A 24,369-nucleotide genomic window follows, 5' to 3' on the forward strand; every position below is an offset into this window, starting at 1 on the left:
AAGAATACCACAGTTCACTATGCTAATGGCATGCCTTTAAATACGTTTTCATCAGGTAATTAAATTGTTAAAGGCAGCTTTAACAAAAACTCAAAATTAGTTAGTACAGAAATATCATTACACAGAACTAAAGTATAGCACGAAATTACACTAAATAAGAATACCACAAATCATTATGCTGATGCCATGCCTTTAAATAGGTTTTCATCATGCAATTTAATTGTTAAAGGCAGCTTTAACAAAAACTCAAAATTAGTTAGCACAGAAATATCATTTCGCGGAACTAAAGTATAACACGAAATTACATTAAATAAGAATACCACAATTCACTATGCTAATGGCATGCCTTTAAATAGGTTTTCATCGAGTAATTAAATTGTTAAAGATAGCTTTAACAAAAACTCAAAATTAGCTAGCACAGAAATATCATTACACAGAACTAAAGTATAACACGAAATTACATTAAATAAGAATACCATAATTCACTATGCTAATGGCATGCCTTTAAATAGGTTTTCATCATGTAATTATATTGTTAAAGGCAGCTTTAGCAAAAACTCAAAATGAATTTTTCTTTGCAAAACACTAACCACACGATTCATTGCAGAATAGATCTCTATGATCTACAGATTACAACTGCTTAAAATTAAACGGAAGTGGGCGTTAACTTCTACATTCACTAACTTCAACACAACAGCATGTTTTATAATATGAACTTTCACTAATTGCGGATCTCTAATGTTTTTCTTAAATTTTATCTGAGCAGCCTGAAAGCTGTAAATGAAAATTCTCGCTTTCATGTATCTCAAAACACAGACGACAATAGTTAAATGAGGTAAATCGAACACTCTGAAAGGCTCAGTTTTAATGTTTTACAACGCGAAAAATCTTTTAACTTACGCAATAAAGTAAGAATAACTAAATTTATGTTTTCTGAAAAAGCTTCTGCCATTCTTCATCAAAGCGTTGTCGTTTAAAATTTTGTACTAGACACACAATATACGCATAAATCAACTTCTTAATTTTAGCAAAGTAATATATTATTTTCGACTATAAAAACTAACATTCTATCTCTATCTTACAGTGAATCCATAAATGAATGTCCTAATTTCCTGTAAGAGGTAATGTAATATTTCTTCTGATTAAATTTAACAGTTTATTTTGCAATAAACCTCTAAATTAATATCTTAATTTTAAGCAAAGTTAAGTAATATTTTTTCTAACGCTTTATCACTATCCTAATTTATGCAAGGTAATGCAATATTTTCTCTGATTAAATTCACTACTTCATCACTATCTTGCAATGAACTTTTAAATTAATGTCTTAATTTTGTGCAAGGTAAAATAATTAACGACTCAGTCACTTAAAAAAAATTGTAATTAATTTGTTCTTAAAAGAGTAATCTGTAAAAGTAATTTGTAATTCTTTTGAATTTTAAAAAGTTATAGTACAACACTAACAGAATTAACAGTTACTTAGTTAGATAGTCTTCCCATATCGTCTAATCATTCTTAAGGATGTTTTCCATAATCAAATAACGGAAATATCGATTGATAAACCGAAGAAAAACTGCATGTAAAAATGTTGCGTCTAAGTACTACATAAATGACTGTAGTACAAACCTGATAAAAAAAATGCTATGTCTAAGTTCTACATAAATGACTGTAGTACAAACCTGATATAAAAATACTATGTCTAAGTACTACATAAATGACTGTAGTACAAACCTGATATAAAAATGTTATGTCTAAGTACTACATAAATGACTGTAGTACAAACCTGATATAAAAATGCTATGTCTAAGTACTACATAAATGACTGTAGTACAAACCTGATATAAAAATGCTATGTCTAAGTACTACATATATGCCTGTAGTACAAACCTGATAGAAAAATTTCAGCATTAAAAGTTAGCTTCTTGTATTAAATACAAAAATAGATATTTTAGATGTTTGGTTTCATATCCAGATAAATCTATATTTTGTTTTTGAACTAACTTTTTTTTAACATTTTTCAAACACTCTATTTGCTCTTGCTTATTCCTATACAGAATGACATTTTTCTAGTCTACACAAACCTCATGAAATTACACATTTCTAAATTATGTGAATATGTGAATAATAAAAATTCTTGAGGTTCTTTTTTGGAAGATTTTAATTTTTTTAAGTGCTCATGTTTATTTACTGTGATATTGTTATAATCATGTATAATAATAATAATAATAATGTTTTGAGCTAAAATAAAAGACAGAAAGAAAAACATGCTTACTTTTCCTTGATCAGATTTAAAGAATCACTAATTAAAATCTTGTGATGGCTATCTTACCCATCAATGTCCAGCCTTCACTTTTAAAGGCGATTAAATAAATCATTGACTCAGAGAAATCGTCTTTTCGAAATAAATTTAATTTATGAATTTATTTATTTTTTAGTTTATCAATGACGCCACATGTTTAAACTTCCGATTCGTAATGTGGCATTTGTTAAGTTCTAAAGTTTATTTGAATAAGAGTCAGTTATTAAATTAAAAAAAATTAATTTATTGTTTTCAACCTATATTTTACTTAAAACAATTTTAAGAATGCTTTTCACTTAATAGTTAAATTAATTTTGCCTTGCATCTCTAAAGTTTATGCGTATTTTAACTTTTTCAAATAAAACTCCGCAATGGATTTTTTCAATAATATTTAAGTTAGGTTTAGGCCAATTAATATACAACACAACTATTAAAATATTGCAATTTCGGTTATTAATGGGTTAGGTTGTGTTTTATTCACCAGTTTTCATTTAATCCTTTGGCGCAGATGTGACACCGGTGTCTCTTTTACATATTTTTTTCTGATGCTCTAATTACAAGTAAAAATATATTTTGGTAATATTTTTAATTATAAAGACAGTATAATAGTCATTAAACAAATCTTCCAGATGGTGGGAATTATATTTACTCTACAGTATAAAATCCAAAAAAAAAGTAGTTTGATTTATTTGTATTCATATTCAAAAATTTACCAACAATTGATTTCGTAAATTAAAAAACAATTCAATGATGAATAAATGTTTCGATAAGGATTTAAATAACTGCAAATTTCAAAAACTATTGCTTATAAGTGTGCCATATTAAGAAACTTTCATCTTTAACACGTTGAGCGCCACGCTAATTTTACATGACTTGCCCATCTGGCCACGGCAAATAACTACAAACTAAATTTGCAAATATTAGATGGATTTTGCTATTTTTTTAGAAGGTTTCTCATGACATACCTGACAAAAGTGATGAATCATATAAGCTTACGAATTGTTTAAGAACAGTGGTGGATAAAAATCTACTAAATTGAATTTATTAAACCAAGAATCACAATAATTAAGTAAATTTTGAATAAATTTTTTGCAATTCCATAAGAGAGTGTAAATTTTATAGTTCTATATCATGTTATACGCTGTCAGCCAGCTGTTTTTTGCTGCCTATGTGAAAGGTCAGTGTCAGCTGGCAGTGGCAGACGCAGCCTAAATGTAATTTCAGTGTCAGCCACCGGTGGTTGACGCGGTCTAAATGGAAAGTTCAGGGTCAGCCACCGGTGGCTGACGCGGAGCTCAACGTGTTAACGCAAAAAGGGACACTGATGTTTCATGGGTCAATTTCATAACCAAAAATTGTTAAACGGCTAAATATAGCATTTTTCATTGATTTTGACGTAAGTGAAATAGCAAAAAGTGTAAAAAACTAAGTCAAATTAAAATTCAGCATCAAAGGATTAAATAAATGAACAGATAAAGCATAGATACAGAGATGCCTACTGCTTTGAATTCGACAAAGTATTTTAAGAAGCGACAAAGGACTACAAACTAAAATTTACAGATTTTAGATTAATTTTGCCAACTTTTGAAAGGGTTCAACATGGCTTAGCTGTAACAAAGTGGTGTATCGATTAAGCCTTTGAATTATTTAGATAGTGGTTAATGAAAATCAAGAAATCGAATTTATTAAACCAAGAATCACGAGACTCAGGGGATAGAGCATCCGCCTTCTAATGAGGTGAACAGGGATTGAATCCCAGCGATGGCTGATCGATACAAATTCCGCCACCAGATCGCACTGACCACAACGCTGTCTTAAAATATCCTCGGTGGTAGACGGATCATGGGTTAGAGTCCCCTTGCTTTCAGGCTAATCGTGGGAGATTTCAGTAGTTTTCCTCTAAATGTAACGCAAAGGCTGGTTTGTTCCATCAAAAAGTTCTTCACAAAGGCACATTTTTCAGAATACTTGATATGGGAGTTGAGTTCAAAATTACAAGGCTACGGAGTTGAACATCGGAACTGTTCAATGGTTGTTATAAAAGAAATAAAACCAAGAATGATACATTTAAAGACCACCCCGCGAAAAAATGTATCCGTTACCCGGAGCAAGTTGGCATCTCTGTGGATGCTCTACTCTTTTCTAATTTTTTAACATATACTTAACGTTAACATAACTTATAATACGGTAACACCTAGACAAGAATGCAATAATAGCTAATCTAAATCTGAATTTTAGAAAACATCAAAAACTCACCTTCTGTTTGTACGAAACCATTCATAAGCAATTTCAACAAAATGGAAACAGTGTTAAAAATTTAATGTTTCTTTTGAAATACATTTTCGCTACTTCTCTAACATGGATATTTAAATTGACACTCCAGAAGTCAGAAATTAAAAAGTAAATTCAGATTAAAATACGAAATAAAACTTTCCTTACATTGTTGAAAGGAAAGGTAAGATCTAAAAAATTAAAAGATGAAGCTAAAATATTAACTTGCAATTTTTAAGCTAAATATCCCTCTAGAAATTTTTTAAAATACTTTGCATGTATTTATATGCTTGCAATATTTATGTTTGTGCATTTTGTTTTATATGTAAACATACACATAAAACAACTTACAAATATACGTAAATTTATATTCATGCAAGGGATATGTTTCGGTTCTGACTTCTACAGTTTAACATGATAAAATATTAATACTATTGCAGTTGTAAACATTATTGGTATTTTGGTAAGTTCATTCACATAAAACTCAAAGTTGAATAATACATAGAAAGTTATCATCCAGTTCTGATTATAGAATATTATGTTGATTATACAGAATACAATATACAGTATAAAAAAAACAAGCATGTATAATTAAACGCGTGTACGCTTAAATCTTTTGAAACTGAGAATAAAAATGAATATTATTTAATGTTTTTTCATTGGTTTAGTTTATTAAAAATATGCTTATTTTTACTTTGTTTGATAAATTTTGTGTTAAATTACTTTATTTTAATTACAGCTTTAAATATTCCTAATGCAATATAATTTCAAATATGAATAATTTTTGTGAAGAGTTCGCTGAAAAGAAAAATTTTTTTAGTTGTAAAATACAGCCGTAGCAATGTATATTAATTTCAATTCTTCTGAAATATTTTATCTTCATATATGTGCGTTATTTATGATAATAAAGAGAGATATCGAAACATATTTTAGAAAAAAATTACCACTTATTACATCTTCTAATTCTATAAATTTTCAAATATCTGTTTCCTCATTTTTTGAATGTTTATAGTTTGAGAATTTAGATAAAGTCTTTATGCAACAAAATATACTCGCGTTGTATTCAGGGAATAAAAAGAGTACCTACCTTATTGCTTAAATGTTTAGAGTTTTAATTCAAAACTTTAAATAGTGCTTTTAATAGTAAATAGCTTGTAATTCAATATTTGACAATCGATACAATACTGACAATCGATATACCATTTTTCAGATGCCAAAATAGGAAATATTTCGATGAATAAGAGTACGATGAAAAGTGTTTCAGCTACATATCGTATGAAGAAAAAAATAGGTGTTAGTTACCATAATTATTTAAAAAAATAATAATAAAATCTAGGAAATAAAATAAAATCATGAATTTAAAAAAAAATCTGAGAAACTGAACAAAATAAAAAATTAAAATTAAATTAAACTAATTATAATTAAATTAATTATTAAATAAAATTAAAAAAATTAAAGCATTTAGTGTAGTGTAAGAGTTAAGCATTTATTTACAATAACAATGAGGGTTGGACAAAAGTTTACTGCTGAGATAGGAAAAACGTCACGTTAATTAACTTATGGCTATTAATTCCTACAATCCCCTTTTTAATAAAATCAAGAAATTGAAAAAAAATCTAAAAAACTAATTAAAATAAAAAATTAAAATTATATTAAACTAATTATAATTAAAATAATTATTAAATAAAATTAAAAAATTTTTAATTTAAAAATTTAGTATAGTGTTAGAGTAAAACATTTATTTACAATAACAGAGAGGGTTAGAAAAAAGTTTACAGCTGAGATAGGAAAAAGGTGACGTAAATTAACTTATGGCTATTTAATTCCTACAATCCCCTTTTTAAAACTTAAATTTTATCAACTTTTTATTTCTCAAAAACATGATTTTTATACAAACGAAATTATTTTGTGTTTCATGATCAAATGATACTTTTATATTTTTGATCAATTTAAGGAAGATGTTCTCGCAATATATGAGTATTTCTAAACATCGGAATCAACTGGCCAATTCCTTGACCAAAACAAGGTGATTGAATAACGAGTCCTATTGGAATAACGTCACACATCTAAAATATATTAATATATATTTTGTTTCTCTTTTATTCTTAAGTAACGCTTCGCACCTTGGCAAGAATAACATCACAACCGAAATAAATGCACGAATTAAACCAGGTCTAGTTAAATGTTTGCAACACGCAAAATTTTGCAGTTTTCTAGAAAGTAACTTTATAAAAAAATTGTAGAGCAATTTTTTTTAATAGGTATAAAAACTTCTAGTGTCGGCTATCACTTAGCTGGAAACTTATATATTTTATTTTCAATTTCATTTCGGTCAAAACAAGTTCATTAAAATAAACTAATAATTATATTTTGACATGAAATTAGGGCTGCCAACTTTCTCAGCTTTTCAGAAAACTTTCTTCTAGTGATAGCTAAGTTTAAGTTTTAATGTATAATTCTTTGTTTTGTAAATTTGATTTAAATTCATTTTTTACACCATTAAATGATTCAAAAGTTTATATAAACAACACATTACTCTAGTTCGCTCATGGTGAAGCGTTTATAATGTTAAAAAGAATTATTACAAATCGCCGAAATTTCAGTTTTCAATTGTTTATCACTCCACAAATTTTTTGCAGAAATCGTACCCTTACAAAAAAAAGGCGTTTTTGAAGTTGACGGATGAAAAAATGTACACCTGAGGTCATGTTTTGCACTAAAAATAATCTCTTTAATAAACCTTAATTTCAACCTCATTTACAGCTCACAAAATCAAGATCATTTACATCTCACGAAATCATCTTCATATATAGCTCAGAAATAACTTTGTTTAGATCGAGTGAAATCCGGCACACCACAAATATACGTATTTGCTTGAAGTGCAGAGAAAAAAATCCGTACACCTCAAAAACAACCTCCCTAACCTGGGTTCCTCCAAAGCAGATTTCCATCAACCTCAAAACAGCCTCAACTGTGAATAAAACAACTTCACGCAACTTGATTATACAACTTATGATGCTGATCTTTTAAGGTTGTTTTTGAAGTCAACTTCGAATAAACCTCAAATCCACCTTGACACCTCAAAAATAACTTAAATTTCTGCAAGTGTAGTAGTTGTCAGCTCTGTGAAAGTACACTATGCATTTTAGAATAATTTTTCAAATTTAAGTTATATAGTCACATTAAGTTATATAGTCACATTTTAAATTAGAAACTCTTCTAACGCGACAATGCCCCACCTGCCTTTTTTACGAAACTATATTTTTATATTTTTAATAGCACTGCAAAGTGCTATATGGGAAAAATGGAAAACGTATAACCATATTTTAAAAAAAAAAATAAAAGTGCTTCACATCACAGACATGCAAAAATTTAAGGCTTTAACCCTTTGACTGTTATGAACGAGTTCAGCTCGCAATCGAATCGTGCCTTATAATGCGCGCAAACGAATACCGCTCGGGAGCAAGAGTTTGACCGTAATGGTCAGTAACGAGCACTACTCGCGTAGTGAAATTTTTCCCCAATGCGCGCTGACGAGCTGAGCTAGTTCGCCATTATTATTCTGCATTGACTATGTTAAAAACGAAAGGTACGTAAAAACTGTTATTTATGTACTACGAATACTTTAAGAAATTTTTAAAACGCGTGAGGCAAGCTATCTACCGCATCCAGAGATGCCAACTTGCGCCGCTTTGTAAAATAGCATTTCCTAGTGATAGCGAAAGTCAAGTTACTTTCAGTTTAGTATTTTTTCTTTTAAGTAATTTTTTCACCACTAAATATCAAAAACTATAAGTAACATATGAAATGCAACGTTAAAGCAACCATCTACTGGTTACTCTATTAAAAAGTAGGCGTAACTGTCATTCGCCAACGAAATTTACTACATAATTTGCTACCACTTTATTATAACAATTCCAGAAGACGGAGAAGTTGGCATCGCCAGAGAAGGGTGACATTTTCGGAAGAACGGCGGTGGAAAACAGCTGCCACTTTCGACTACTGTTTGCACGTAATACTGCGCGAATTAATGAAACGAAAACTGCTCATTTCCCTGACCGTCAAAGGGTTAATATGCATTGAACATGATGATATATTATTAAATTATGAAAAAACAGGGCGGAAAGTACGGAACAACGTTTCTTCTCAAAAAGGAACTTTACAAGTTTTACCATTTTTAACATAAAATTTTAATAATTGAAATAAAAACAATTCTTTATGTTCATGTATCAATACACAAGAGTAAACGTAAGCACAAGAAAGCAAAAATGAAAATTTTAATACGTTAGTATTTACCGAATTTGAAACTATTTAACAATAAAAAAGGAGAGTTTATCTGTGTTTTTTAATTATAGTAAGAAAATTTTAAATAAAAAGGATATATAAAAAAACTTTTTGAAAATAGCAAAAAGTATACCTTGTCTAATTCAACAGCTTTTTTAATCCGAATCAGAGATTTAGTTGAAGCAACAACGAACCAGTGGTTAACTGCATCTTTAAACCATAGGTGATAGTTAACCAATGTTAAATTCTTTCTCTCACTAAATAAAAAAAAAACATGATATACATACATTAATAAATATATTACAAAGAATTTAATGTAACGTAAGCAAGGTTCCCAGGTTTTGCAGTTAAAAGTAGAGACAAAAATGAAACAGATATCGATATTTTAATACATCTCATACCGTCACTAAGGGAACTATATCTGTATGAAAATTGCATACCTGCCAACTTTTACTATTTCCGAGTATGGATTTTCAGAGTGGTTGTAAAACAATGAACGAAAAACAATCTGACTGAAAAATATATTTAAATTTTGATCCCGTTGAAATTCGCTTGTGCAAAGATTATTATGCTTTTATATATTTGTTGTAATTATTTATATGTAGTGGTGGTCAAACTCATTTATAATTATCATTATAATTCTAAAAGTTAATTGGAATAACATGAGTATTGCTACCACTTTAAATATGAAAATAAAATCTTCCGGAAAATCCGGAGAAGTTGGTAGGTATGGAATTGTATCCAATCAGATCTTTAAATGATTAAGTACTTTCTTAAAAAAAGAGGAAATTTGCGACTACTATTATAAAGGTTTGAGACCCACGGGAATCCTGTGTAAATGCAAATACGCCCTTTGCAGATAGATTTACAAAGAATAAGAAGAAATAAATGTAAAAAAAACTAAATTACTCAATTTTCATAGATTTTGTTTTTGGAAAAGTAGCATTGTGATTCACTTCTTCAGAGAGAAAAAACGTCAGAAAAAGGCCTAAGGCATAGTTTTTTTCCACCTTAAAATACGGAGAAAATTGCTTTAGAATTAAAAATACTACTGAAATATGCACACGCAAAAAAACCATAAGCAAGTATGTAAGTAAGTGTAAGTAAAGTAAGTTAAAGTAAGTAAAAAAAATAAGTTAATTGATAAATGTAACTTTTGTTACAGTAATAAAATGCAGAATAAAAAAAAAATTTCAATTTCAATGATTTTATTTGATTAAAAATTTCAATTTCATTGAGAAACTTCATTGACATTTACAGCAGAGGATAATACGGAAATACTCTAACAAAGCTAGAAAAGTGAAATGATGCTACTATGCCGCAAAATCTTCTCATGTAAAAGTTGGAGGTGAATTTAAAAATTATGAATGATAATGGCCTTTAATACAGCTACTGTGCAAAGGAAAGAAAAAAGTACTTTGGTACTTTTAAAATATATCGGGAAATCTTTGCAATAATTATGCATCGGAGGGCAACCTTTATGTCTTATCTGGTTAATTTTTATGAAATCAAATCCTCAAAATTGTGAAATCAAAGGATTTAAATATCAATTAAGAGTAGAACTACTACTGAAAGACTCTACACCAGCTTATAAAGTTTGTCTAGATTACTTAAATATCGTATTCATAAGCCTAAGCGCATAACTTCATTATAAAATGCAGGAAAAATATTGTCTTACTTTTTATTTAAATAATTGATACATTGATGCGTAGAGGTCAAGACTGCGAAAAATCGATAGGAAACAAAGAATAGACGGATTAATCAACATCAGATTAGCAAACAAAAATTAAGCAGACATTATATTTAATAAAAATTGTCAAATTAATGAGATAATATGTTCTTACTCAGATGGTATGTTATCTTTGAATTTGATAAACTCTTGAAGAGCCATATATAATTCAAACATAGCTGTTGTTTGCACCATATAATCAGAATCAATTTTATCATCAGGTTCAGCATCTACAGTACTGCATGCATCCTGTATTTTGCAACCTATAATATCTCCCACCTAAAAGATCATAAAATCACAGGTTGAAATTATCTAGTAGTAAAATTATGTATTTAAATTATTTCAAATCTGTAGCTAAGTTATTGTGTTGGTGTTGTAAGCTAATTGAATAATCTGGTGCTTTGCAAACAACCACAGTCATTTGGAAATAATGCGTTTAGCTTATTAAAAAAAGTAATCAGGATTTTCTAATCACCTTGATACATTTCAGGTTTATTTTAATAAGCCAATATGCTTTTCGGCTAAGCAGAAAATATTAATTCCCTGTTGAATTAGCCTGAGTTCTTTCAGGCACTTTTTCAAAGACCGAGTAGAGAAGATGTTGCGAATAGTGTTTCAGAGTAGTGGAGTTTTATAGCAAATACTCTTTTTAAAGACTTGTTGAAAGGCCTAAGCAAATTCTGTCAGATTGAGTAATCCTTCGTACATTTTAAATAAGTTTAAGGGTCCCTTGATAAAATTTGCAACAGGCACGTCTATAGTATTCTATGGTAACCATAGAAATTTATATGGCAAGATGTCTTAAGCCTATGGTAACCATAAAAATTTGTATGATATTTTACAACGGCACACCAGAGCCTTATGATATGATTAAAGGGAATTTAGGCATATTTAGGCTAATGACAAAATAAAGGTTAGGCATATGGTAAGGATAAGTTAGGATAAGTAATTTAGGCATATGGCAAAATAAAGGAACACTATACTCATGCGTCATTCCTATGGCAGAGTGGATATGGCTGCAGAAAGAAGAAGCCGTGTTTAACTGCAACTCCATTGATGCAGATCAGTTTTGATCCATTAGAGTAAACCAATCCATCAAAAAGAATAATACTTTTCAATAAAGTTCGCTCAGTTTTCAGAAATGTATGGTTATTTAAAATCATTTTCGATTATTTCCACCAAAAAACTGCGTTTGAACTTCTAAAATTTACGCCGATGACAATGCATGTGCGTGAGGTCAAAACTTTCTAAAAACTCAGAAAGTTTTTTTATTTAATTTATTTTTATTTAATTTAATAAAATATTTATATATTATTATTTTTTTCGAATTTCTGACTAAATTAAACTTTATGAAACTTCAGAACTTCCTGAAAACATTCTTAATTTCACGAAATTAATCCTCATTCTTAAACTTCATGAAATTAATTATAATCCTACTAGTTTAAACGACATTTTTCTAAGTTTTTGAACTTATTCTATTTTATAAACAACTTGATAATCTAGAACAAAATTAGTGTTCAATCTTTGATGTTGTGACTGATTTTAGATTAATGAAAAGTAGAGAACCAACAAATCTGTAAGTCCATGACATTTTATTTTTTTCATAAACTCAGTTTACCTTTATTGTTTTCTAATTAATTTTTGTAATTATCCTTGTATTGTCCAGAAAGTTTTTTTGTTTTCTTACATAATTATTGCTTTTTTCTCATAGGTTCAATAACTTAATCTCTCACCTTAAATATTCTTGTAGTTTAATCATTCTTGTGCAAAGCCCCAGGTAAAGTAAAAAAGTCTTCAGTATTTTTTAATCTACCTGACATTTTTCAGGTTTGCTACATTTAGCCTTTGTGCCCCTGAAGAAAATTTGTCATAAAAAATTCCATAAAATATTTCTATGGAGGTTTTTGCCTATGGAACAATTTTTTATCATACGTCTATGGTAAATTTTTGCCATACCTGTGTGGGAAATGTGTTGCGTGTGATGGACTTTCATACGGCTGTGATGAAATGTTGCCATAGCCCATTGAAGAATTTAATCAATAGCTATAGCACACCATAGTCTTATGGCAAAAATTTGCTGTATAAAAAAATACCATAGGAAATCTCAATGTGGTTTTACTGATGGTAAATTTTTACTATACACATTTCCTACACATGTATGGCAAAAATTTACCACAGACGTATGATAAAAAATTGTTCCATAGGCAAAAACCTCCATAGAAATATTTTATGGAATTTTTTATGACAAATTATCCTAAGGGGCACAAAGGCTGAATGTAGCAAACCTAAAAAATATCAGGTAGGTTAAAAAATACTGAAGACTTTTCTACTTTACCTGGTGCACTGCAAAATTTTGGTAGCATTTGAAAAGCACAGTATTTTTCAATTAGCCTACGACATATTAAATTACCTACGACAATTAGCCTACGACATAATTAAAATTTTTCTTATTGGTATTGCAAAGAATTGTTAATTAAGAAATTCTTCCCCGTAGAGGAAATGTAGAACTATTTAGATCCGAAAATACACTTATTGAATTCTGCATTGTAAGTTTTGTGGATTACCTTCACTGTTCAAAACTAATACTTCACGAGAAAGAATCTGCACTTTTTTTTACCTTAAGACAATGAAAATTCAATAGAATAACATAATATTACAGTGAGAAAATATAATATAAAACATGCAAGACTTTAAAAGTAATCAATGTTAGTAAATCGAATATTAGAAAAAGATAAACAAACCGAATAGCAGGTGTCTGATTGTAGTTTCCTTGAAAGCTCCTCTGACAGCTTTTTAATAAAATTCAGAAAGTTAAATTAAGTGGTCAAATAATTTTCTATACATCTGTAGTTTTTAGAAAAAAATAGAGGTAACGGACATTTTTAAAAATTGAATTAGGATTAAATTCGTTTATAGAGTAATCGTTTTATGTTTGAAAGATTGCCAAATTTGCCAATTAGTCTCGAGAGTATCAAAGATACCAACTGGTCCGGACACGCCAAAACAATTAAAAAAGCGGTAAATAACTTCAAAGTAAATTTTGCAAATATTTGACTAATTTTGCCTGCTTTTTAAAAAGTAGAGCATGACATTACTGTTCATAACTGGTGAATTATATAAGCCTACAAATTATTTAAAAATAGCGGTGGATAAAAATCTACTAAATTCAATTTATTAAACCAAGGACCACAATTGATAAACTACCACTTTAAAATATATATTTGCTGTCCGGAGCAAGTTGGCATCTCTGGAGTATGAACTAGTAAAATTACGCTAGTAATTACGATTCAAAATTTTAAACTTGTTTTTTTTCGTTAACTTAGAATTGCCAGTTATTGTGGGCCAGATTCCTGTTAAAAATAAAAAAAGCGGTTGGTAAGTTACAATATTTTTTAACAGTTCATGAATGAAACAATGTTACTTTAAATACCAAGGTGTGTATAAATTCAAGTGATTAGATTTAGTAGTTAATATACTGAACCTTGTATATATTTTTAAATATGGTGTGAAAGCATGCATTTAAACAGAGCTGTAACTATTTCCTCATTTTCGAAGAACGATTTCTAAATTGTAATATGTTTTCTGATTGGTAGAATTTTTTTTCCAAATTATGTTAGGGAGACGTGGTGGTTCAGGGGGTTAGAGTGATTGCACGAGATAGTGAATAGAGTGACCAGAGTTCGAATCCCAGCGATGACAAGTCGATGCGAGTTCTACACCCTGCTCGCACCGAGCATAGTGCTGATGTAGTCGGAGTGCTGACGTAGTGGTTACAATCCTTTTGCCGTCAAGCTAACCAATGAAGGTTTTCGTATTTTCCCCCTCCATAACGCAAATGTGGGTTAGTTCCATTAAAAATTCCTCCACGAAGGCAAATTTCTTCCTATATTTGATCCAGGAGTTTCTTGTCTTCTGGATTAGGTTCAAAACTATAAGGTAATGAAGCTGGTACTCGTAAACTCAATTTTGGGTCGACGATTATCAAATATTAAATTATGTTAGCTTCTACGTCCACATCAATGATTTCATTTTCTCTAGTTATACACTGCGCAAAAAAAAAAAAAAAAAAAAAAAAAAAACACTACGCGATCTAAAAAAGAAGAAGAAAAGGTTAAATACTTAAACTAGGTTAACCCGTTTTGTCCCGACTTTATATATTGAAATGGATACAAGAAGTAGTTTTAAGGAAAAGGTGGTATAATATATTATCGAAATTAATTGGTTTTTCTACTGTTAGGGCATTCGAAAGTCTTTGATAGATCGAAAAGTACTTGCTCCTTTTAATTCTAGATCTAGTCGGAAATAACTAAATCATTGTGGTATCTGAGAATCTTTTAATTCACCCAGATAAATGAAAATACTGAAAAAAGTTTCCCATCACAATGAATGTCTTTGAAAAAAGGAACTGTCCTAAATATATGATGCTGGACGTTAACCGGTTAAACTAATTCATAATTAAAACAAATTATTTGTAATTTACTGAAAAATATATCTGCACGCTAAAACTTTACGAACTGAGCTATAAAGTAACGTTAAATTAAACCTACCAAAACCTCATAAAACATCCGTTGCCACCTTTTCAAATTCTTCAGCAAGTGGCTCACCCTAAACTACTACGAAATTACCGTCGTTGGTAATATATTCTCTTTTACTGCCTTATGGCCTATAAAAATTTAACCATGCGACTATATACAGGTATTTATCTGTTTAAATAAGTTGTGTTTAGGGGTGGACAAAATTATTTTAATTTATTAAGATATGAATACATTACTCTGCTACCCCTGGAAAAAAATATTTTCCGAAAATACGAAGAATCCGTAGTGCTTCTGCTAAACTACTTTTTTCAATTCTCTAATCTGACCACATTCTGAATTAAAGAATGGTAAGTAGGAAAAATTGAATTTAAAAGTACATTTTAATACATAAAATTGCGGAAATAATAAATTATATACATACCATTTTTTCTAATTGCTTATAAACAACTATTGAATACGATACACCAGCAATACTGAAACAAAAAGAATTAGAATTACATAACTAACTTTCCTAAACCTAAAAATAAAGATAGATAAAAGCATTTATGAAAAAATAAGTTCAGGTTAAATTAGAAAAAAAAGCATTTATCATATTTTACTTTTTGTAATCTTTCTCCAAAAACTGTAATTACACATCTAAACATATTTTGACTAATCATTCTAAATAATTAAATGTACTTAGATAAGGACAATTTTGAGAAAATTTAAAACCTATTAATTCATTGTATGTTATTATTTCAATCCAGAATACAAAACAAATAGAGGTTTTAGCTATGCATCGTTGCATAACGTATTTCATTTATAATATTTATATAATATTCTAAATGACACGAACTTATGCATAAAAAATGTTAACTTCGTGAGTAAATTCAATGCATAACGTAAAACCTCGTATTTTGCTCAGTAATTTTTTTAGAAATTAATAATTTACTGCTATATTTAGGTTACGAATCATTGTTATTTAGCTGCTGCTGATAATATGTGAAATGACGAATTTTTTTCACCTGGATATGCGTTAACGTGAAAAAGGAAAAGCTTTCTCAATCGTAGAACAACATTAACTACTGTGAATATTATTGTAGGTCAAAACATTCTTCGAGCAAATTTGTCAAATTAAAATAAAAATTCAGATCTGTACATGTTAATAAATTTTCTATTTGTTAATAAATTTTCCATTTTTCTATTTGCTAATAAACTTATTTAAATCAGCTTAATGATACGTATTTCAACATCGCTATAATATGTTTATTATGTTGTTGTTGTTGTATGTTGCTGTTATGTTGTTATATAATTATTTATGCTTTTATATAGAATTGTTTTTATGAAATAATTAATTTGACAAATATGGTTTACAAAACGTTTTGTACAGCCTTAGCAGGGGTCTATCCGGACATTTTGTAAAAGGTCCGTTTTTGTAAAATTGGGAAAAAATTACTCGTAATTTGTGAATATAAAATAAACGTTAAGTTACATTCTTTCAACCTGGGTCCTGCTTTTGTGAATTTGTGCAAATAGGGTCCTGTTATTGCAAAAAACTTTTTCAATGAGTTTTTAAATTGTAAAAAGATACAAGATTATGCTCAACACTGTAAAATTATGATAAAAAAATTAATAAATTTTAAAAGATAAACAGCAATTGCTGCTACTAAATTAGAGATGCAACATACAAATATTTGGTATTTAGCCTATACTGCTGAAGGCAGAATATTCATTTCGGACGAATAAAGGAAGAAGCGTCGGCCGAAGACAAAGTTCGTTTTACATCTGTCTTTCTCTCCCCCCCCCCCGGGAAGGGTTTATTTGATTAACAAAACAATAATGAAGATAAACAAATTTGTGAAGGGAAAAGAAAAATTATTTTGTGAAGGGTTCGTTTTTATGAAAAGATATTTTGCGAAGGGTTCGTTTTCGGACTCAAATTTCTTCTAAGCAGACCCCTGCTGAGGTCAAAGTAAAAATTATAGTATAGAATGTACGGACCATATTTGAGAGCCTGGTTTTTAAGTGATAGAACTCCATTTTTATTTGTTTTGAGGTACAAAAGCTTTAATTCTAACTAATATGGTATATTTTTTGGCGCGATTTTTGAAGTTCTCTGTTTCAAAAATGAAAGCCAATGTATATGAAAGCCAGACTAACTCCATTTGTAGCAACACGTGAAGTTAGACTACTGTTCAAATACGGCCTCCATTTAACACGTTCACGCCGGGAAAAGTGAAAATACTGGTACTAAAACTATTTCAATATTAGATAATATTCGGGGGGAGTTAATCTATTCTCAGCAATAACAATTCACTGTAAGGAAATTTATCACGGCGAAGAAGCAATTCAATATAAAAATTGCATCCGTTAAAAACAATTGGTAGTTATGGATTTTTATTATTCCCGAAAAAAAACTAAAAAATGAAATTTATTGTTACCAGTTTTTACTCCGGTGCGGTGCCAAAATGAGACAATCTATTAGCGTGACCCACCGGTGGGTCACCCCGGCGTGAACGTGTTAAAGTCGTCTCTCTTCTAAAGATATTTTAATGCTAAAAAAAAACTTCAAGAATATTAATGAGTTTTTATCATTACACGGCAAAAACACTGTTTAAATGAACTACACATGATAAACTATTAAAAACGCTGCATACCACATTGTCCTGAAATTATATTTGCAGGTGATAAAACAACGAGTAGAAAGAGGTGGATTTACTAAAACTGTCTAACCAATCCAAACAATGTTTGTCAAAAGGACATTGTACAGATTTCACATGCTATAAAATGTTAATTGCAACTCAATAGAAATAGCTTCATTTGCTAAAGAATTATACTTGCCACTTTTGTCCTTCTTACATACGCATACACAAGGTAAACTTGTAATTTGAATTTATATTCTTTTTATTGTTCACTATATTAAGCGTGCAAAGTGGTGTGTTTCAGTAAATTCAACGTTAAAATATTTGCTTCCACTCAAGTAGTTATGCTGTATCTACAGTGAAAGAGTAGTTGACAAGTTAAAAATAAAGGTAAAACTCTATAGATTTCAGTTTTTAAAATTAAAAGCTCTTTTATCTTAAAGCTCCTTAATTTTTCATATAAATAATACTACTAGTATAAATACATACTGCACTACTCGTACAATATGACGAAATGGTAAAGACACAAGATGGTATTTTGTTTTGCTTTTTTCTTTTAAATTTTCAAAATATATGAATGGTGTTTTATTTAAAATATACTGCGGCAAATATAGTATGATCAAGTAAAAAAAAATATAAAAAAATGAATAACATGGAGCAATTGTAAAAGATATGCCTTGGTACGCATTAATTCAGTGAAGAAGTCAATATATATTTAATTGCAATTCATATTTGATTACAATATATATTGATTGCAATATATATTTTTCCTCGGAATAGATAGGTTATCAGCATGCTCAGTATACATTGAATAAAATCAATTTGCCTAATTTTGTCATCTAAAAGTATTGTAAATATGTTTTTTGAATGTAAGGTGATAGATGTTGTACTTGCTTAAGAAAATAATAATTTTGATCTGACTTACCATTAAGTGTGGTGTTACGCTTAGTTTTAATGTATTGAATAAAGACATTTTATTTTATTAAAAATTTTATGCCTTACAATTCAAAATTTTTTCGACTATTATTAAATAAAATAGTAAAAAATAATAAATATTTACTTAAATTTATTTTCTTTGGACAAACGAATTTTATAGTTCTGTGCTAAAATATTTCAATTCGCTTAAAATGTTCTCGAAATATCGAGAAATTGGCAAAAAACAAAATTAACATTACGGAGTTCAAACTATGGGAGCCATATTTCCCAGATTGCGGCTACCCATTATATTTTGGAGGTCAGAAACCCGAATCCGTTTAAAAAAAGGTACGTTCACTCAGAGAAAGTGAGTTTTTGTGTCTGCTTTCGTAACTCAAGATATCACCTGCACTTATTAATTACAACAGACAGTCGGCGCGAGAGGGTTAAAATTGAGTCCAAGAATGTGAAGATCCGATCATTAGCTGAGAAGTTATTACAAGTGGTCCGTTTTATTCCGGTGCACTGGTTATAAAAATTACAATTAACCCCATTTCTTTTTGCAATTTTAGGGATTTCAAATTTGCCTCATGCAAGGCGAGGTAAATATCATTAAGAAAGCAAAGTAGTAAAACATAATTTTTAGGTTATTGCTTAAATAGTTTTATTTTTAAGTAAGTTGTGGTAATATGTTACTCTCCAATTGTATTTTATTTAGTTTTTTTTAAACAAGTGACACTTAAAATTTCCATATGAAAAAAATAAAAATAAATTAATATAACGCATGAAACGACTATGATAAATTCGTGTAAGTTTTAGGTGTTATATTTCAATCAATAAAACGATTACAACAAAACTAGACCCCAATAATTTATTTCAGAATCCCTCATTTTCCAATAGAATGTGATATCATTTGGTGTTTGGAATCTTTACGCTTTTAATTCCCTCAAATAAAATTATATCAGTATTCGAAAATATACAGTATACAAAAATGTCACAATTCAAAGTATACAAAAATTTAAAATGTCACAATTTTGCAATTTATATAATACAAACTAATATGATACTAATATTTACAAATTATAGGATTGAAATAATTCATGAATATTTACTAAAAGGCCCTTTGTGTAAAAAAGTGAACAAATAACTGAGAATCAATTTTTGCAAGATAGATGTTTTATTCAACTTAGTACTTTTATACCTTAAAGTTATAAAAATCAGCTTTTACAATTGTTCTTTAAGACTTTCTGTGCAAGTTAACAATTTCTTTTTACTTACTATGTAGCTTCGAATCTATTAAATGGGTCGAATGTTCATCGCGAAATGTATAATGAAGTTTCAAATGCCTAATAGATAAATTATTCTTTTAAAAATCATATTCTTTCTTCACACCACGAAAAAAAGAATGTGAATTTTTTTTAAACTAGTACCTTTTAGTTTGTTAGATAAGTAGGCGTTATAAGTGCTACTACTTAATATCCTTTGGAGGTTATTCCATCAAAGATGGTTTGGTCATCAGGGACAGTAAAAAAAATGAAATGAATGTGAAATCTTTTTAACTAGTACCATTGAGTTTATTAATTGGATTGGCACTTTTTAGGGCTACAACAAGGTATGCGTTGATTTAATGGTTCCCTCAAAGATGGTTTGATCATCAGAGATGGTTAAAAAAATCAAATCAATGATAAATTTTGATAACTAGTACCATTGAGTTTGTTAATTTGATTGACATTTATAAGTGCTACAACAAAGTACGCTCTGATTAAATTGATCCATCAAAGATGGTTTAGTCATCAGCGATAGTAAAAAAAAATCAAATCAATGTGAAATCCTTTTCACTAGTACCATTCAGTTTGTTAATTTGATTGATATTTTTTACTGCTTCAACAAAGCGTGCGATGCACGAATGGTTCCCACATTTAACATTTTAATTGCTACAACAAAGTATGCGTTGATTAAATTGATCCATCAAAGATGGTTTAGTCATCAGCGATAGTAAAAAAAATCAAATCAATGTGAAATCCTTTTCACTAGTACCATTCAGTTTGTTAATTTGATTGATATTTTTTAGTGCTTCAACAAAGCGTGCGTTGCACGAATGGTTCCCACATTTAACATTTTAATTGCTACAACAAAGTATGCGTTGATTAAATTGATCCATCAAAGATGGTTTAGTCATCAGCGATAGTAAAAAAAATCAAATCAATGTGAAATCTTTTTCACTAGTACCATTCAGTTTGTTAATTTGATTGATATTTTTTAGTGCTTCAACAAAGCGTGCGTTGCACGAATGGTTCCCACATTTAACATTTTAATTGCTACAACAAAGTATGCGTTGATTAAATTGATCCATCAAAGATGGTTTCGGTCATCAGCGATAGTAAAAAAAATCAAATCAATGTGAAATCCTTTTCACTAGTACCATTCAGTTTGTTAATTTGATTGATATTTTTTAGTGCTTCAACAAAGCGTGCGATGCACGAATGGTTCCCACATTTAACATTTTAATTGCTACAACAAAGTATGCGTTGATTAAATTGATCCATCAAAGATGGTTTAGTCATCAGCGATAGTAAAAAAAATCAAATCAATGTGAAATCCTTTTCACTAGTACCATTCAGTTTGTTAATTTGATTGATATTTTTTAGTGCTTCAACAAAGCGTGCGTTGCACGAATGGTTCCCACATTTAACATTTTAATTGCTACAACAAAGTATGCGTTGATTAAATTGATCCATCAAAGATGGTTTAGTCATCAGCGATAGTAAAAAAAATCAAATCAATGTGAAATCCTTTTCACTAGTACCATTCAGTTTGTTAATTTGATTGATATTTTTTAGTGCTTCAACAAAGCGTGCGTTGCACGAATGGTTCCCACATTTAACATTTTAATTGCTACAACAAAGTATGCGTTGATTAAATTGATCCATCAAAGATGGTTTAGTCATCAGCGATAGTAAAAAAAATCAAATCAATGTGAAATCCTTTTCACTAGTACCATTCAGTTTGTTAATTTGATTGATATTTTTTAGTGCTTCAACAAAGCGTGCGATGCACGAATGGTTCCCACATTTAACATTTTAATTGCTACAACAAAGTACGCTCTGATTAAATTGATCCATCAAAGATGGTTTAGTCATCAGCGATAGTAAAAAAAATCAAATCAATGTGAAATCCTTTTCACTAGTACCATTCAGTTTGTTAATTTGATTGATATTTTTTAGTGCTTCAACAAAGCGTGCGATGCACGAATGGTTCCCACATTTAACATTTTAATTGCTACAACAAAGTATGCGTTGATTAAATTGATCCATCAAAGTTTAGTCATCAGCGATGGTTGAAAAATTAAATTAATATGAAATCTTTTTAACTAGTAGCATTCAGTTAGTTAATTTGTTTGCCCCGTTTTAGAGCTACAACAAAGTATGCGTTAATCAAATGGTTTCATCCAAGATGGTTTTGTTATCAGAAAACAAAAAAAAAAAAAAAAACAAAATCAATTTGAAATCTTTTTATCTAGTACCTTTGAACGATTTTATTTCCGTTAGCGTTATACATTTAATTGAATTATGTGCAATACGAGTTTTTCTAAGTGTGCTACTACAAATGAGAAATTGAATTATGCTCACTTGTTATGTTTATGTTGTATTTTAATCTCTTTCCAATAAAACTGTCTGAGAATGTTGAAATCAAGTCATCAGAGATTGTAATAAGAAAGAAAAAATATTAAACATTACAACGGGAAAATATCTTTTCTCTATGTTTTCTTTCACTACTTCTGTTAAAATTAGAATGAAACTTACAACTGATATAACTACCTTTCAAATTCTTCATTGTAATAGACGTAGCCTTTGTAGACGTCTGTATTAAGCACATTTATTAGGTCTATCAAGCGCTTCAGTGGCCATTTGGAAGTAGATTCCTAGAAAAAAACAAAAAGACAAATTAAAAAAAAAAAATAATTCGACAAAATTTAATGTTGTAATTAGTAAATAAAATTATTAAATAATGTTTCACTATACACTCAAGAACTATATTCACAATGAATTTTATATAAAAAATATGAACATGAAGGCAGGTTCATTTAAACTGGCGAAGCGTGCGAAATACACCTATAGTTAAGCAAACAGATAGATTTATATTAAACGATAGTGTCTTCTAAAGTATAGCTTAACCCAGGGTTCCCGAGGTCTTCGAAAAATTTTAGTAGTGGCTATAAATTAAGGTTAAAATATATTTCTTATTTTTATATGCCGCTTTGTCGTTAAAGGGTTTAGAAGCTTCGTTCTCTCATTTTAGTGGAACTGGGAGTCTGAGGCCTTACGGCCCTTGTGGTTTAGAAGCAGGACGTTTTATGCATATATACTTTCTTTGGAAAGCAATTTTTAGTGGTGGTTACACAGAAATTAAATGATCAACATTCGATTAATTTTCTTTACCACTTTTTAAAATTTACAAGGCTCGCGAGAACCCTGTTTACTACAACAGCGCATTGCGGGTCACTGGTCAAATTCCTATAATTTTGTAATCAATGGCATGATAGCAGCAATGTGGTCAGCATTTCTCACAAGCTTCCCCAAAAACCTGATATCCATCGATTTAAATTCGGTGGGATTCACCGAGGTTTTAAATCTCAGTGGCGACTCCAATCCGCCACTGAGATTTGAAACCCCGATCGTCCACGATTACAGGATCAGTGTCTTATAGAGTCTTACAAAAGTACAAAAATATAATAAACAGGGAAAGTGTTTAAACTATAATAAATATTGAAATTTTCCAAGTGGCTTCTTTAAATCCCAGTTTGTTGTCCTCGTTTTCTTAAGACACTTTTAAGATATATTATTCATAAATCCATAAATATTTATTATTTATTTACACTTCGCTTTTCGAATTTTCTAGTTTGGGATCCTTTCAGACCCGAAGAAGAATTTTATTCTTAACGAATAACTAATTAATGTTCATGAATTTTCTGTTTCCATGCATTTATTAAAATGTATTCTAATGAAGGTTGTCACTAAATATAAAATTTTAAGTCCGTAAGAATTTATTTATTTGAAAAAAAATCAAAGTTATAGTTTTTAGAATACTTTTATCCATAAAGTGTCAATGTTAGCAACTACGTGCAATGAAATACACGTTAATGAATAAAATGAACAAAAAATATATATAAATTGCTACTTAATAGAAAGTAAAATTGCTGACATGTTGGTATGTTAACATGGAGTAAAAACACCCTTAACCCCTTGAGTGATTCAGAAAAGCATTCGTACAAAATCAGAATCAAGTTGTAATTAAATGAAAAACGGTAACTTAAATGTAGTCGTTGCTAATTGGACAGACTTACTTTGCTTTTACTTTAATTATTGTTAGTTTAATCATATATATAACCAATGTTAATTCAAAGTGTAACTAAATAGTTTTATTTTGAACAAAGTAATGGTGACTTAAATAAATCAAACAATTATAACTCCGCCCTTAAATAAACTGCTAAAGAATTACTTTGATTACCAGCTTTATCTTTTTACCCTGATTGATACGGTTTTATGCTGTCACGTATTTGTGACAGTCGGCGCGAAAGGGTTAAGAGCTAAACAATTTAAATTGTTTTAAAATTTCATTAAATACATTATAATGTAAATTGTTATACTTAATCAAATTATTTGCAAATCATCATATCTATAGACAAGATAAATTTAAAATGTATCCCAAAATACATAA

The 24,369-nt window shown here is 29.3% G+C and overlaps 1 protein-coding gene across 2 annotated transcripts in view; it reads right to left on the bottom strand.

Moving 5' to 3' along the window:
- The window catches only part of unc-13-4A (BAI1 associated protein 3), a 105,447-nt gene that overhangs the window by 29,273 nt on the left and 51,805 nt on the right, over positions 1 to 24,369 (bottom strand). Inside the window, exons 15-19 of one of the 2 annotated variants that reach the window (XM_087164040.1) lie at positions 22,470 to 22,573; positions 15,537 to 15,588; positions 13,322 to 13,369; positions 10,696 to 10,859; positions 8,985 to 9,108 (exon numbers count right to left, since the gene is read on the bottom strand). In XM_087164040.1, the coding sequence (XP_087020166.1) occupies positions 8,985 to 9,108; positions 10,696 to 10,859; positions 13,322 to 13,369; positions 15,537 to 15,588; positions 22,470 to 22,573 (492 nt within the window). The remainder of the gene's footprint in view (positions 1 to 8,984; positions 9,109 to 10,695; positions 10,860 to 13,321; positions 13,370 to 15,536; positions 15,589 to 22,469; positions 22,574 to 24,369) is intronic. The other variant, XM_087164041.1, reaches the window with a different exon arrangement.

The sequence above is a fragment of the Parasteatoda tepidariorum genome, chromosome 5 (genome assembly GCF_982258835.1).
Source record: "Parasteatoda tepidariorum strain Cologne lab strain chromosome 5, Ptep-v5.0, whole genome shotgun sequence".
Lineage (NCBI taxonomy): Eukaryota > Metazoa > Arthropoda > Arachnida > Araneae > Theridiidae > Parasteatoda > Parasteatoda tepidariorum.